Source organism: Colobus angolensis, unplaced genomic scaffold, assembly GCF_000951035.1.
Source record: "Colobus angolensis palliatus isolate OR3802 unplaced genomic scaffold, Cang.pa_1.0 Scaffold6, whole genome shotgun sequence".
Classification (NCBI taxonomy): domain Eukaryota; kingdom Metazoa; phylum Chordata; class Mammalia; order Primates; family Cercopithecidae; genus Colobus; species Colobus angolensis.
This window is the reverse complement of record NW_012119598.1, coordinates 14,164,971-14,180,220: the sequence shown is the minus strand read 5'-3', so window position 1 is coordinate 14,180,220 and position 15,250 is coordinate 14,164,971. Positions and strand designations below refer to the sequence as shown.

The window sequence follows — 15,250 nt, the reverse complement described above, 5'->3', positions numbered from 1 at the left end:
CATACCCGGCTAATTTTGTATTTTTAGTAGAGAGGGGGTTTCACCATGTTTGCCAGGCTGATCTCAAACTCCTGACCTCAAAGTGATCCACCCGCCTCCACCTCCCAAAGTGCTGGGATTACAGGCGTGAGCCACCACACTGGCCTGTGTTAATTTTTAAAAAATGAATTGTCATTTTTCTAAAAACAATGCAGTCATTCAAGATAAGTAACTATAGAAGTGAACAAATCTATCAGCCCAACCTTTCCCTTAACAAAGCTGTGTTACCCGGGTGAGCGTAGAGTGCCTTCGAACATGAAATTGCTGAAGGTAGAGGGCCCCAGGCGGCAGGTGATCTCCTGTTCATTAACTCTTTTGTTTGCTCGTGGCTGGATTTTATTTTGACCCACTGGCCTACTTTCCTCAGGTGCTGAGTTGTTCACCTGAGCTCCTCATTATCTTCTCTCCCTGCCAGGTCACATGGGGAGGTCCTTGCAGGCAGACATATTTACTAGAATAGCAGTCATCAGTAGAAAAGCTATTCTCACTTCACAATTAATGTTTTTTAAGCAAAATGTGCCCCTCCTCAAAGTTCCACTGGGAACCACAAGGAGGAACAAGGGGAAGCTTTACCCTCGATGCCCAAGATAAGGAGCTTGCTATATTGTGCGGAAAATTGAGTTAGGCAAAGCGAGACAATTGGAACTAGGTCCTGCCCTAAGAAGGAAAGGAAATTAACCTTTGCCGGCCATAGCCTGGCCCAAGGTCACATTCAATTGTGTTCTGATCAGGCAGCGGCTATTGCCTGAGCCGGAGAGAGAAGACGTCAGTTCATAAAGACTCTCTATGTGGAAGACAGATGCTACCGTGGCCGAGCGCTCAGCCACGTTCTTCTGCAGTGTGCAGTAGGGAAGGGCACATTTCTCACATACCTTCACCAGAGTATAATTTTCTGGGAGCAAAGCCAAGTACTCCCACCTTTGGGTGCTGACCCAAGAAGAGATATTCTATGAACTTCTGCTCTTTGGTTGGGCAATCACCGAGAGTCTGTTGGGTGGGTACCAGGAGGAGGGTGGTTGAGATGGAGTCACCCTATTTATTTCATCACCATCTACATTAAACAAAGGGTTTGTGTTTGCAATTCTCTCCTGATGAAATCCAGCGGCTCAAGAAAAGCCATCTGACTGAGGCCTGTTGTAACAGTTGATCCTCTGAGCCCCATTTGATCTTAATTTTACTCCAAGTTTGCTACATAGAACCTCAAAACTGGGCAGAAGATGACGTTTGCACAAAACCCCATTCCTACTTTTGATTCAAAGATAAGCCCTCTGAACTTGGTCATCTTAGGCAATTTTCTCAGCCATTGTAACAGGGTGTTTTGAAGACACTCCCTAGAGACATAACAAAGGGCTCTATTTTAATGTCATCCTTTATTCCAACTGTCTGGGCCATTCCGGTCAAGGAGTGCTGCTCTGTGCCAGCCTGGGAGTAGGCAGCATACAGAAGGAAGTGGGGACAAAGAAAGGCAAGGAGGAAGATGTAGTCTCCAAGGTCCGGGAGCTGGTAGGGATGTAAGATTCTTCATCAATAAGAAAGGTAGGAAGAGCTGGCTTTTCAATGTGAAAGCCAAATGGTGGGGTCATCTATTTTAAGGATATCCTCCTTTCTTCTCTTCAGCAAATAGATCCCAAACATACAATTTCAGCTGCAGTAACCCAGATCCAAAATAAAAAGTTCTACCTCGCATAGCAGTCCCTCTGTAAGCAGTCTGGCAGTAAGCAGTAAGCAGTGTCTGGGATCCAGGATTCTCTGTCTTGCACCACCATCCCTAGAGTATTGTTTTTGCCTACGTGGCCCAATATGGCCTCATGCTTTTCCTATGTCACACAGGAAAGGGGAAATGGAGGGTGCACCATGGGTAGTTTACACAGCTCTTCCATTCATATCCCATTGGGCAGAACTTAGTCACATGGCCACACTTAATGGCAAGGGAAACTGGGAAATGGAGTTTTTTATTCTTGGCAACCATGGGTCCAGCTGAAATGAGTGGTTCTGCTGCTGGAGAAGAAGGAGAGAACTGACAAGGGGAGAGGAAGGACAGCCAGAGGTCTTTATACTTGCTATCACACTGTGTACAAAATGCCAACATGGGGATAAACACAGGCAGCCAACCAGAACAGGACTGTCAAAGAAGGCTTCCCAATCACCTACTGTCAGACATTTTAAAGGCCCAGCGGATGAGAGTCCACTTTCTTAAACCCCAGTTTCAGCTGGACCTGTATTTCCCCTTCTTTGTCAGGGTAACTGAATTTGGAAGTTGAGGTTTGATGAGCTACTCTAGATCTTTGCACTTAGCATCAAGTAAGGATATGGAAAATATTCCTGGAAGCATGAATTTAAAGCAAATAGAACTCTTCTCACTCTTGATTGTGCTCTTGCTCTCTTCTTTCTGCCCTCCCCTCCTGTCTGTTTAGAATTAAGGAGTTGTACAGTCCTAACATGAATACAGATGCCCTTTCTGAAGCCGTGTTACCTTGTACTTGTAGAGCGCTTGCAGGCTTTGCACAAGCTGTCCTTCAGAGGGTTTCAGGTCAGGGGCCAGAGGAGGAGGGGTGGTACAGAGAGCTCTTATGTAATGTGGTAAACAAACAGCAAACGGGCGTTTCATTTTCCATTATCCAGAGAGGCATTTTATTTCCACTAGAAATGGGAGCAGACGTGAAAGCAATTAGTGTTAGTGGGTTTACAGTGACGTCCCTGGAGCCAGCAAAATCCTGGGGCCAGATGTCTGTACTTTACTGGTTCCTTGTTCTGAGAACATTCGTGGGTTCTTTCCACCCCTGCCCATCTCCACCTCCTGCCAAAAGGACCCAAAATATCACAGTTTGGAGAACATAATATTCCCTGAATAGCAGAGGCAGGAGGCCTGTTCTTTAGAGATAGAGGATGCTGCCTCAGAAGTTGAGGTGGGGAGGCCAAGAATGAAAGGAAAATCCTTGCCAGTGTCCCCAGATTCCTTCTGGCCCTGGAACCCTTCAAGCCACTAATGAGTTGAGGCTGGGGCTTGAAAATATCTCTCAGGAGTGGCAGTCTCTCAATCCTGTCTTTTATGCTTCTTTGTTCACTTTGTCTTCAACTCTGGCCCCATCCCACCCACGATACACACAGAGTGGGAAAGACGAAGGAGAAACAGCAGCAAAAATAGAAGCCGTGAATGTCCTCCCCTCCTCCTCTATGCTGGAATAATATGATCTAAGTTTCATTCTGTCTCCAGCTTTACTATAGCCATGGTCACCAGCATGACCACCAAAGCCCTGGAATCTGCCACTTACGTGTTTTCTAATGTAGAGGTTCTCTTCCTGTGTAACCTCACATCTTCTTTCAAGGCCTCATATTGGATGATTTATCACTGGTCATCTCAATCTGTGCTGTCCCATTCAGAGCCACTAGCCACTTGTTGGCTATCAGCACTTGAGCCAGTCCAAATTAAGATGTGCTGTAAATATAAAACATACACTGGATTTCAAATACTTCATTTGAAACAGAAACGTTTATACTGATTACATGTTAATACAATTTTGGATATATTGGGTTAAGGAAAATATATTATTAAAATTAATTCCACCTGTTTTTTCCCCCCTTAATTAACATAGCTGTTAGAAAATTTAGAACTATGCAGGTGGCTTGTATTTGCAGCTTGTATTTTTCTCCTATTGGGAAAATACTGGTCTATGTTATCTTTTAAAATATTTTAGTGCTTTTTTAAGTTATGGAAAATATTTAAATGACCTTTTAAAAACTTTCTAAAGCTTGAAAAGACTTCAAAAGAAAAGAAGAGGCTCTGCAAACCTTTATAAGAGGAAAGTTGGATAGCCAACAAAGAGATTTCCTAGTATTGGAGATAGAGTCTAGAAACTTAATCACCTTCAGGGACCAGGTAATGATGTACGGTGAGATGGGGTTGAGGATAGACAAGAGAGAATGGTGGGGCTTGTGGTGCACTGGGGAGAGAGGTACCCTATATAGAGGCATTTAAATTGAAAAATTTTTAAACACTGGGTACCCCATAAAGCAATGGTGGAATTTGACCCAAAGGTGGAATTTGGCACAGAGGACTCTAGCATGTTATTCTTGGAACCTTTGAAAGCAAACTATTTTACATGGCAGATCCCATGAAAATTACTCATGCAGACAACTCAAACCAGGTTTTGTAAATGAGAATTTCCTCTTTACATCTTGAAATGACATTACCTTAAATTTTGCACCCAAGTCTGCATGCAGGCTCCACTGTGTAGTTCACATGTTCTTTTGCTAAGAGCGTGGCTAACCTTTAACCCACACCGAGTTTCTGTTCTGGGAGATGCTGGGAGAGTGTTTCCTCATTTAGTTCTTGTAACACCCTTTTGAGGCTGGTGGTATCTTCATTTTTATTGAGGCTCAAGGAAATGAAGCCACACACTTGGCCGTAGCAAAAAAGTGGCAGAACTGAGGTTCAAGCTCACGTATTCCACATACTACAGTTGTAATCCAAAGGATTTGCAAAACTTCATCGTACGCATTGTCTCATTTGATCCTTAGAAGAATTTTATGAAAGGCAGGAACCTCAGGCAAGTTCCTCAGTCTTCCTGGCTGGCTGCAGTTTCCCTCAATTCTAAGAAGGGGCTGGACTAGATGACTGCTTGATGAGTCCACGGCTTTGTGACTTCCTAGCGCAAGAAAACGCCAAGCCTGGGTCAGACCTGGACTCTTGGGACCCCTTAAATTGTTCCCCATCTCAGAATATTTTGCAAAGTCTTTTCCGGTAATTTTCTATGTGCGTTAAAATGATAGTCAATATTTTAGACATCACAGAAATGTATTACAAGTTTCATTTAAAATTAGGCTGATTTCAAACTATTATTGTTTACTTTTTAACTCTTAAAAATATATAAACATTCAAACATTTTGATATTAATATTTCATCTATAACTTCCCACTTTTTTCCTGCCAAAAATGCCATGTATTCACAGAGTGGTACAACCATCTCCATAATCAATTTTCGAACATTTCATCACCCCGGAAATAAACCATATATCTGTTCGTAATCGCTCTTCCAACATCCTTCCACTGCAACCTTAGGCAACCACTAATTTTTCTGCTTGTATACATTTGCCTGTTCTAGAGATTTTATATAAATGAAACCACAAAACAAGTGGTCTTTTGTGAGACTTCTTTCACATGTCATGATGTTTTCAAGGTTCATCCATGTTGCAGCATGTATCAGTACTTCATTCCTTTTATGACTGAATATATTTCATCCTACGGCCATACAGTCCTGTAACAAATAACAATGTTTCAGTTAATGATGGACCATATATACAATGGTGGTCTCATAGTATTATAATATAATTTTTAGTATACATCTTTACAGATACACAAGTACTTACCCCTGTGTTATAATTGCCTACAGTATTTAGTACAATAATGTGCTATACAGCTTTGTAGCCTAGGAGCGATAGGCTGTACCATCTAGCCTAGGTATATGGTAAGCACATAAAAACCTACCATCAGGCTGGGCACGGTGGCTCATGCCTGTCTTCCTAGCACTTTGGGAGGCCAAGGCAGGTGGATCACCTGAGGTCAGGAGTTTGAGACCAGCCTGGCCAACATGGTGAAACCCCGTCTGTATTAAAAATACAAAAATTAGCTGGGTGTGGTGGTGCTTGCCTGTAATCCCAGCTATTCAGGAGGCTGAGGCGGGAGAATCGTTTGAACCCAGGAGGTAGAGGTTGCAGTGAGCTGAGATCGCGTCACTGCGTTCCAACCTGGGTGACAGAGCGAGACTCCATCTCAAAAAACAAAAAAGTACACACACACAAAAAAGTCCAAAAAAAAAAAAAAAACAAAGCAAAAAAACCCTACCATTTAGGTTTGTGTAAGTATACTCTATAATGTTTGCACAGCAAAATCGCCTAATGATGCATTTCTCGGAGCATATTCCCATGAGAAAATGATGCATGACTGTACCACCTTTTGTTTATTTGTTCATCAGTTGCTGGACGTTTGGGTTGTTTCCGCCTGTTGGCTATAGTGAACAGTGCTATTATGAATATTTATGTACAAGTATTTGTTTGAGTACCTTTTTTCATTTCTTTTGGCTCTATACCTAGGTTTGGCATTGCTGGGTCATATGGTCACTCTATGATTAACTTTTTGAGGAGCTGCCAGGATGTTTTTCAAAGTGGCTACACCATTGTACGTTCTTTTGAGCAGTGTTTGAGGGTTCCAATTACTCTACAACCATGCCAACACTTGTTATTTTCTGTCTTTTTTATTATAGTCATCCTAATGGGTATAAAGTAGTATCTTATTGTGGTTTAGATTTGCATTTCCCTAAAGACTAATGACGTTGAGCATCTTTTCATATGCTTATTGGACATTTATATGCCATCTTTGGAGAAATGTCCATTCAGATCCTGTCTCATTTTTTATTTGAGTTGTCTTCTTCTTATTGAATTGTTAAGTTATTTACATGTTATAGATACCGTTTTTCTTCTCACATCTGTGATTTGCAAATATATTTTACCATTCAGTCGGTGGTTTTATATCTTGATGATGTCCTCTAAAGTACAGTGTTTTGTTTTGATGAAGTTCAAGTTATGTATATTATATATAGTCACTTGTCTTTTGGTATTATGTCTAGAGAAGGCTTTGCCTAAAACCGAGATGTCAAAGTTTTACTCCTGTGTTTCCTTTGAAGAGTTTTATAGTTTTAGCATTTATGTTTAGGCTTTGATCCATATTGAGTTAATTTTTGCCTATGATATGAGGTAGGCCTCCAACTTCATTTTTTTGCATGTGGATAGCCACTTATTCTAGCACCACTTGTTAAAAAGACTATTCTTTTCCCATTGAATTTTTTTGGCACTTTTGTTGAAAATCTGTTGATCATAAGATAAAATTTATTTCTGAACTCTTAATTAACTCTTCTCATTGATCTATTTGTTCATCCTTATGCCAGTAGTACACCATTGTGATTACTGTAGCTTTGAGGTAAGTTTTGGAATCATGAAGTGTAAAAGTAGTCTTCCTGCTACTTTTAAAGAGGATACTTTTTCAAGATGATGTTTGCTATTCTGGGGTCCTAGCATTTTCATGTGAATTGTAGGACCAGCTTGTGAATTTCTACATAAAAAGCAGCTGGAATTTTGGTAGCAGTTGTTTTTGACTCTGTGGGTCAATTTGGATAATATTACTGTCTTGTCAATATTGGGTTTTCTGATCCATGGACACAGGATGTCATTCCAGTTATTAAGATCTTCTTTAATTTTTTCAAATATATATTTTAATTTTCATAGTACATATTTTACACTTCTTAAATGTATTTCTAAGTATTCTGTTTTGATACTGTTGTAAATGGACTTGTTTTCTGAATTCATATTCAGATTGTTCATTTTTCTGCAAAATTTTAAAGTAAATAGTGCCCCGTTATCCATAAATACTTATATGACATTCCATCTGTAAATACCATAGCTAGAATCTCTAATTAATGAGGACTGGTTCCTTCCCTTTTTCCCTTTTTCTCTTCCCTTCCCTTCCCTTTCCACTACTGGACCCATGACAATTAACAAGAATTCCCTGCCCTCATCTACTATGCGGCTCAGATTCAGATATCCTGGATTATCTATAAAATGTCTTCTCATGGTTGGTCTTCTGGAATAGGGATCCAAACAGACCCACACTTTATACCTGGCAATTAGACCTTTCAAGTCTCCTCCATTTTCTAAGAGCCCCTCTTTTTCCCTTTTTGTGCTTTAAGGGTTTAAATTCATATTATTCAAGTGCAATGAGTCTGTCACCTCACATAGGCTAACATCTGTAGTCAGACATCCTCCTTAAATGGATCTCAGCTCTCTCGCACCTCACTTCATAGAAAGGAATTTGAAACATAGACTTATGGTCTTCATAAGGGTGTGATGCTGTTGTTGGCTCTCCAGGCACCTGTTGAGGGGAAGTAATCCTTGCTGAGGATACTGACAGAACATCATTGTTTCCTGTCCCCACCCCTATACTTGAGAGTCAGTGACTCATAGTTATAAAGAATGGTGGAGAGGACTCTTGTGCCTCTTTCTTTAATAGGGTGGAGAACCAGTCTCTCCTGCCACACAGAACAGTTTGTCATTCAGGGCCTCCTGTGTTCCCTCACCATCTTTACTCTCTAGTTACCCGATACGGTGTTCTCTCTGGTCTCCCAAGACTCTTCCCTCTTGCTTTAAAATGTTCATCTGCATGTGAGACATAAGTCTGTGACTAGGGTCAAAGCAGAGCTTAAAAGTGGAAAGATTCTCCCACTTTTATGTATTTTTCCATCGGCAGCACTTCATTCTGATGAAATGTGTGCTCTTTTGATCACTATCTGCTTTGAATTACTCCTAAATTAAATTGTTCTCGGGAGGAGTGCGACATCCGAAATATCTTTTTATTGAGTATGACCAGTCACCAACCCATCAACACAGAGGTGCCTTGGAGCTGGAGTGGGATCTTGGTGGCTCCCGCTGTGGTAGCTACCAACTCTTCAAGTTGCTGGACTTTGGAGAGATGGGAAGGGTTCCTGGATAATGGAGACATATTCAGGCATCTCAGGGCAGTGGCTCCTTACCAACTGAGAAATAGATATCTTAACATTTATCCCACTTCCAATGTGACTGCCATTGTGTGCTGGCTGAATCCCTGCCCGGTCCTGCATGTCTTAATGTATTGGCCTGCACTATGTCTATTTTAGAGCTTTTGCCATCCAGGAAGTCTTTACTTTCTCTTCAATATATCAGGAAGCCAGAGGCCTCTTTAAAAAAAAAATGAAATCAGTATCCCCACAGTTTTATAGATTAAAACAGCTTCTCAGTGACTGTGTGACCACGTGGAGGATCTTAGGAGAAAGAAATGATGTATTGGCCTCCCCCAAAGGGAGCACCCCTCAGAGACATCAGGTCACCCTTCTCTTTCTCCCTGCTACTTTTGTTGAGGTAATTTATATGCAATAAGATGTACCTATTTTAAATATATAGCTTTGTGAGTTTTGGTAAATGTACATACCTGTGCAATGCCACTGCAATTTCAAGATATGGAAATTTTCATCATTCCAGATAGTTGCCTGAGTTGACTTTTTGGTGCATTCTCCACCCTCCCAGCCTCAGCCTCTGTCCCAGCCCTGGTAACCACTGCTGTGCTTTCTGCCATGATAGCTCACTTTGCCTATTTCACAATTGCAGACAAATAGAGTGCCTGTGTCCTTTTGCCTCTGGCTTCTTTTCACTCCGCATACCATTTCTGAGATTTCTCCATGTTGTTGCATGTCTCAGTAGTTCATTTATCTGTACTGCTGAGTAGTGTTCTATTTTATGAAGGTATCACGATTTATTTATCTATTTAGCTGCTGTTGGATGTTGAGTCATTGCCAGTTTCTGGAATTGTAAATACAACTGCAATGAACGTTCACATTTGGTTCTTTTGTGTAGACATATGTTTTCATTTCTGTCTGGTAAATTTCTAGGAGTGGAATTGCTGAGCTTTAGAGTAAGCCTTTGTTTTGCTTTATTAAGAATCTGTCTTGCTGGGCGCCATGGCTTGCACCTATAATCCTAGCACTTTGGGAGGCCAATCACTTGAGTCCAGGAGTTCGAGACCAGCCTGGGGAACATGGAAAAACTCTGTCTCTACACCCCCCTCCCCCCGCCACCATCCCCAAATTAATCCAGGCATGGTGGTATGCCTCTGGAAGCTGAGGTGAGAGAATCACCTGAGTCCGGGAGGTCAAGGCTGAAGTGAGCTTTGATCACGCACTGCACTCCAGCCTGGGTGACATAGTGAGACCCTGTCTCAGAACAAAACAAAAAAACCTGTTTTCCAAAGTGGTAAAGTGCTTGTCTAGCACCTGCCTTTTAAATGCCCAATGTTACTGTAATTGGCTTACGATTTGTGCTAGAAGAAATAACAATAATGAGGCAAATCAACTGGTGTCTGTGGAACCCTTGTCAATACAGAGCTTTCAAAAGCAGCTGAGTCCCTGGATGTCCCTCCCCACCTCCTCCTCTGGGATGCTGCCTCGTGGTGGCCACTGGCTGGCCTGAGCCCTGACCTGCAGGAAAGTGGAGTCACCATTTATTGAGAAGACCAGGAGGCTGAGCGGGCGGCAGTGAGGTGCTGATGGCTCAACAGAGCCTCTCTCTGCCTGCAGGCAGCTGGAATCCTAAATTACCTCCTTTCTGAGTCCAGGAAAGCCCATTAATCAAAACTAAACACCCGATGTGAGCTCCTTGGGTGCTGCATTTGAGCACTAGGGTGCACATTCTGGGTTAAATATACAAAATAGGTGTTTAAGGACAGAGGAGCAAATTTTTTTAGAAACAATTTTTTATTCAGGTAAATTTACATACTGTGAAATAAGCAGATAGTAAGTGTATACTTTAATGAGCTTTGCTAAATACATACACTCAAATCACCACCAATCAAGATTTGGAACATTTCAAAAGGATAAACTTGAAACGGAGGTCCTACCTGGTCTTGTATAAGCATTTTCCTGATCCCTGCTAAGGAAGTGAACCTCGTAACAGATCCAAGTTAGGTGTCTGTGAATGCTGTTAACAGTAACAATTGACTAATATGTGCAAGGCATGTACATACCTGATCTCATTTTATCCTCAGAACAGCCCTAGGAGGTAATAGTTCTCATTTCCATTTTGAAGATGAGGAAGCCGAGGCCCAGAGCAGTCACTGACGTAGTACATAACATAATCTATGGCATAGTGCAGTAACTGACATGAAACAGCTCGTGCTGGCAGCCCCCGGAGTCAAACCCAGCAGCAGAGGCTCCAGGCTTGCCCTTTCCCCTCTACGCAGCTTCTCACACTTCCTTCTGCAATAGCAGTTAAGGACAGGGGAAATAAGATGTGTACTTTGGAAGATAGAGGGAGTATCTGGGGATGTGGCCTGTAGTCGGAAATGTCTTCTTTTAAAAATTAATGCAAAATTTGTTTTCAGTTCCAAATGTACCAGTGTTTATTTTCATATAAAACGTGTTACACTTACAAAGGTTTGCCCCTGCCGCCATTCAAATTGTTAGTAATAGAATGTGCCAGGATAATGCCACGTGGGCTGTGTGTTATTCCTGGTATGCCCACTGCAAGGCACCACCATCTTTTGCTCATTCCTAAGACTGACTTGGTATTTGGCCAAATATTTGTCCTGTTCCCCACCCTGCTCTCCTGTTTTGCATCAACTTCTAATGTGGAAGCAGGTGGAGGCAAATGTCTGTCCTCCCAGTGGTAGCAGGGCCTTCTGTTCTCCCCAGTGGGCCAACCCCTGGATTTTATGATGCAAGGCTGGGCCTCCACCCTTCCAGGTTATGGCAGAGGCTGCCCCAGAGATGATAGAGGGCCTAGAGGTGAAAGAGGAAGTGAAAAGTGAAGATGCAGATCACTTTCTCACGGCAGGCCCCAGTCCTCAAATGGAGAGACAAGGGGCCCGAGCTGGACACTGCTTTTCATTTTGAGGGCGGCTTCACATTTGGATCTTTTGTGTAGACATAGGTTTCATTTCTCTTTGGTAAATTTCTAGGAGTGGAATTGCTGGGCTTTAGAGTAAGACTTTGTTTTACTTTATTAAAAATCTGTCTTGCTGGGTGCCATGGCTTGCACCTGTAATCCCAGCACTTTGGGAGGCCAAGGCAGGCCAATCAGTCCAGGAGTTCGAGACCACTGTGGGCGCCCACAGTGGGTCTGCTTCTGCTCTGGGTGCTCTTGTGCCTTCTCTGAGCACTGTCTCCAACATCTGGCCTCTCTGTGGCTCTGACGGTGTCAATCACTGCACACCTGTGATTGCCACCACTCAGGAAGCCCTACCTTCCTCCTGGGAGGTAAATACCCCTTCCTCTGACTTGAAACATCCCCAGGTATATGAGTTTCCTTTGCTGTTTTAACAAATTGTCACAGATTTAGTGGCTTAAAACAATACACATTATTCTCTTCACAGTTGTAGAGGTAGAAAGTCTAAACTCAGTGTGCTGGCAGGGCTGTGTTCCTGCTGGAAGCTTCTGGAGAGAATCCATACCCTTGTCTTTTCCAGCTTCTAGAAGCTGCCTTGGCTCATTGCCCCTTTCTCAAGTCCCTCCAACCTCTGGCTTCCAGGGCACGTCTCCTGTGACCCATTCTGATCTCCTGCCTCCTTGTAAGGGCGGTATGCTTACATCCCACCCACCTGGCTAATCCAGGATAATCCTCTAGCTCATGATCCTTAACTTCATCCCACCTACAAAGTGTCTTTTGCCATTCTGTAAGAAAACATTCGCAGGCTCTGGGGATCGGGATGTTGACATTCAGTCTGCCACACAGGGGTACTCAGAATCCTTGGCACCAACTCCTAGGAAAAGGCCACCTGCCCTGTAGGTGATGATGTTATGGGCACAGCTCTCTGTGACTCAGTGTGGCACTCACTTCAAGAGGTGCACTGGAAAGCACATGGCCCTTCAGACCTAAGTTCAAATCCTGACCCAGTTGTTAGCTCTGTTGACCTGGCACAGATTAAATATGCTATCTCAGAGCCTCCATTTTCTGATCCATAAGATGGAGGTAGAGCTCTGCAGGGAAGATTGACGATAAAGCATCTAGTACTGTTGCTGGCAAACAGTAGGTGCTCAGCAAATGATGGCTATAGTTGTTTGGAGGATTTCTAGTGAGCTACATAGAAGCAGAAGTGACACTGTTTCTCAGCTTAATTTGCATGGGTACTAAACACAGTTAACAAAAGTTTTTTTTTAACAACTTTTAACAAAAGTTTTTTTTACAGTTAGTAAACACAGTTACTAAAACAAACAAATGAAACATGTAAATGCTGTTCCCCAGGCCTTCAAATTCTAAAACCCAGAGCTACAAGTTTGGAAAGGGCAGATGACAGTGACCTGCAAGGATGACATTCCTTCATCCCCGTCTGCCTGCCTTCTGCTCGTCCCAGGCTCAGATCCCCCATGGAGGGCACAAAGCACAGCTAGACTAGAATTGCCCCAGTGCCCTGGACTGGGGCTACCATGGCCTGAGTGGGACTCTCAGAGGCAGGTCCTCAGCTTCTGTCCTCATGGCTGGAACTAACTGGTGCACGGTGGAGTGGCTGTAGCATTGATGCCAAGGAAGTTTCTTCAGTGGGAACAAAGACCAGGGAACTCATAAAGCCTCTGGGCTCTTTATCTCAAGTGGAAAGGGGCTAACATTTCTGACTGAGTACTCGCAGCCAGTTACTTTACATAAGTTATCTTGATTTGATCCATCAGGATATTGCTGTCTACATTTTACTGATGAGGAAGCTGGAGCCCCAAGAGCTTAACTCCCTTATCTGAACTCACACAGCTAGGAAGGGGCTGGCATCTGTCCAACCAGCCTATGACACAGCAGTATCTGAATTTCTGGCTAATTTACAAATCTCTATTGTATTGCAAGAAAGGAAAAACAAGATTCCCTTATCAGAGGCAAGGCAATGATATATGAGTTTTATCGGGTGGTTTATAGGCTCTTTATCATGGATCCAGTGCCTCTTGGGAGACGGCCATGCCAAGGCCATGGCTGTCATGCTGATGGATGTGCCATTCCTTGTTTAATCCAGCCTACCCTTCTCTCCTGAAACTTTAGCCCCCATTTCCCATCTAAGGGACATTGTAAGGGCATTTTTTTTCATTTTTAAATACAAATTTTAATTTTATCTATGTATTTTTGAACTGGCAATGTAGTCACCTTGTTCACAATTAAAATAAGCCTGGGCAACATAGCAAAGCCACGGTCTCTACGAGAAAAAGAAAGAAACCCAGCCAGGCACAGTGGCTCACACCTGTAATCTCAACACTTTGAGAGGCTAAAGTGGGGGGGATTCCTTGAGGCCAAGAGTTCAAGACCAGCCAGGGAAACACAGTGAGACCCTATCTCTACAAAAATTTTTTAAAATTAGCCAGGTATGAAAGGCCGGGCATAGTGGCTCACGCCTGTAATCCCAGCACTTTGGGAGGCCCAGGCGGGTGGATCACTTGAGGCCAGGAGTTCAAGACCAGCCTGGCCAATATGGTGAAACCCCATCTCTACTAAAAATACAAAAATTAGCCAGGCATGGTGGCACGCACCTGTAATCCCAGCTACTTGGGAAGCTGAGGCAGGAGAATCACTTGAACCCAGGAGGTGGAGGTTGCAGTGAGCTGAGATTGCACCGCTGCACTTCAGCCTGAGTAACAGAGCGAGACCGTCTCAAAAAAAAAAAATTGCCAGGTATGGTAGCATGCACCTGTAGTCCCAGTTACTTGAGAGGCTGAAGCAGAAGGATTGCTTGGGCCCAGGAGTTTGAGGCTGCAGTGAGCTATGATCACCTCACTGCACTCCAGCCTGGACAAAAGAGCAAGACCCCATCTTAAAAAAAAAAAAAATTCTAAGAATACAAAAGCAGATATGCCGAAAAGCTCCTTCCATCCTTCTCGCCAAGACACCCATTCTCCTGCCCAGAGGCAACCAAAGTTATCGGTGTTCCTTCCGAGAGATATTTTACATAAATTCAAGCAAATGCATATTTATTCTTTTTTTCTGTACAGATGATAGTATACCATGCACATTCTTCTGTGTCTTGCCCGTTTTTGTCTAACTTGTTATATAATACATGAAGAACTTTCTCATTTTTTCATGCGAAGCACAAATTTTATATAAAATTATGAAAAAGATAATGTGTGACTAAGAACAAGGTACATGCTTTTGAATGACTCTGCTTATCAGTTAGCTAACTAGCACAATAACTACACATTATTTAAGAAATTGGCCAAGGAAAATAATGTACTATTTTGTAGAGTCCATATCAATTGAATAGGCAACAACTTCCTCTCCAAAAAAATAAAAAGTTGTTTGTAATCAGTGATTTTTTAAAAAAATTAAAAACTCAAGCACTGGTTGGCACTATTGAAAAGAAATGTTTCAGCAAGTTTTGTTATCACCAGACTTGAGAAATGAGAGGAGGAGACTCTGTTTTCAGGAACCCCTGTTATGGTACCCTGATGGAGAGCTCTACAGGAGCTGCCCTGATACTGTGACTACAGGGTCTCTCTGGACTGGCCCATGATCCTTTCTATAAAGATGGCAAGCAGGGGAAGGGGCATGACTACAAAGGCTTCTGTCACATCTTCTCACTTCTTTTCTTTTCCTTTCCTTTCCTTTCCTTTGCCTGCCTCTTTCTTTTTCTTTCTTTCTTTCTTTCTTTCTTTCTTTCTTTCTTTCTTTCT

At 42.7% G+C, this 15,250-nt stretch overlaps 1 protein-coding gene across 3 annotated transcripts in view; it reads left to right on the top strand.

Annotated features, from left to right (window-relative positions):
- The window catches only part of GFOD1 (glucose-fructose oxidoreductase domain containing 1), a 120,689-nt gene that overhangs the window by 80,033 nt on the left and 25,406 nt on the right, over positions 1 to 15,250 (top strand). The window contains exon 1 of one of the 3 annotated variants that reach the window (XM_011962711.1): positions 810 to 1,037. The exons of the other annotated variants lie outside the window; for them this stretch is intronic. Within the exon in view, the coding sequence (XP_011818101.1) occupies positions 989 to 1,037 (49 nt within the window). The 5' untranslated portion in view covers positions 810 to 988. Of the gene's footprint in view, positions 1 to 809; positions 1,038 to 15,250 lie in introns of those variants that run through there. 3 annotated transcript variants of the gene reach the window in all.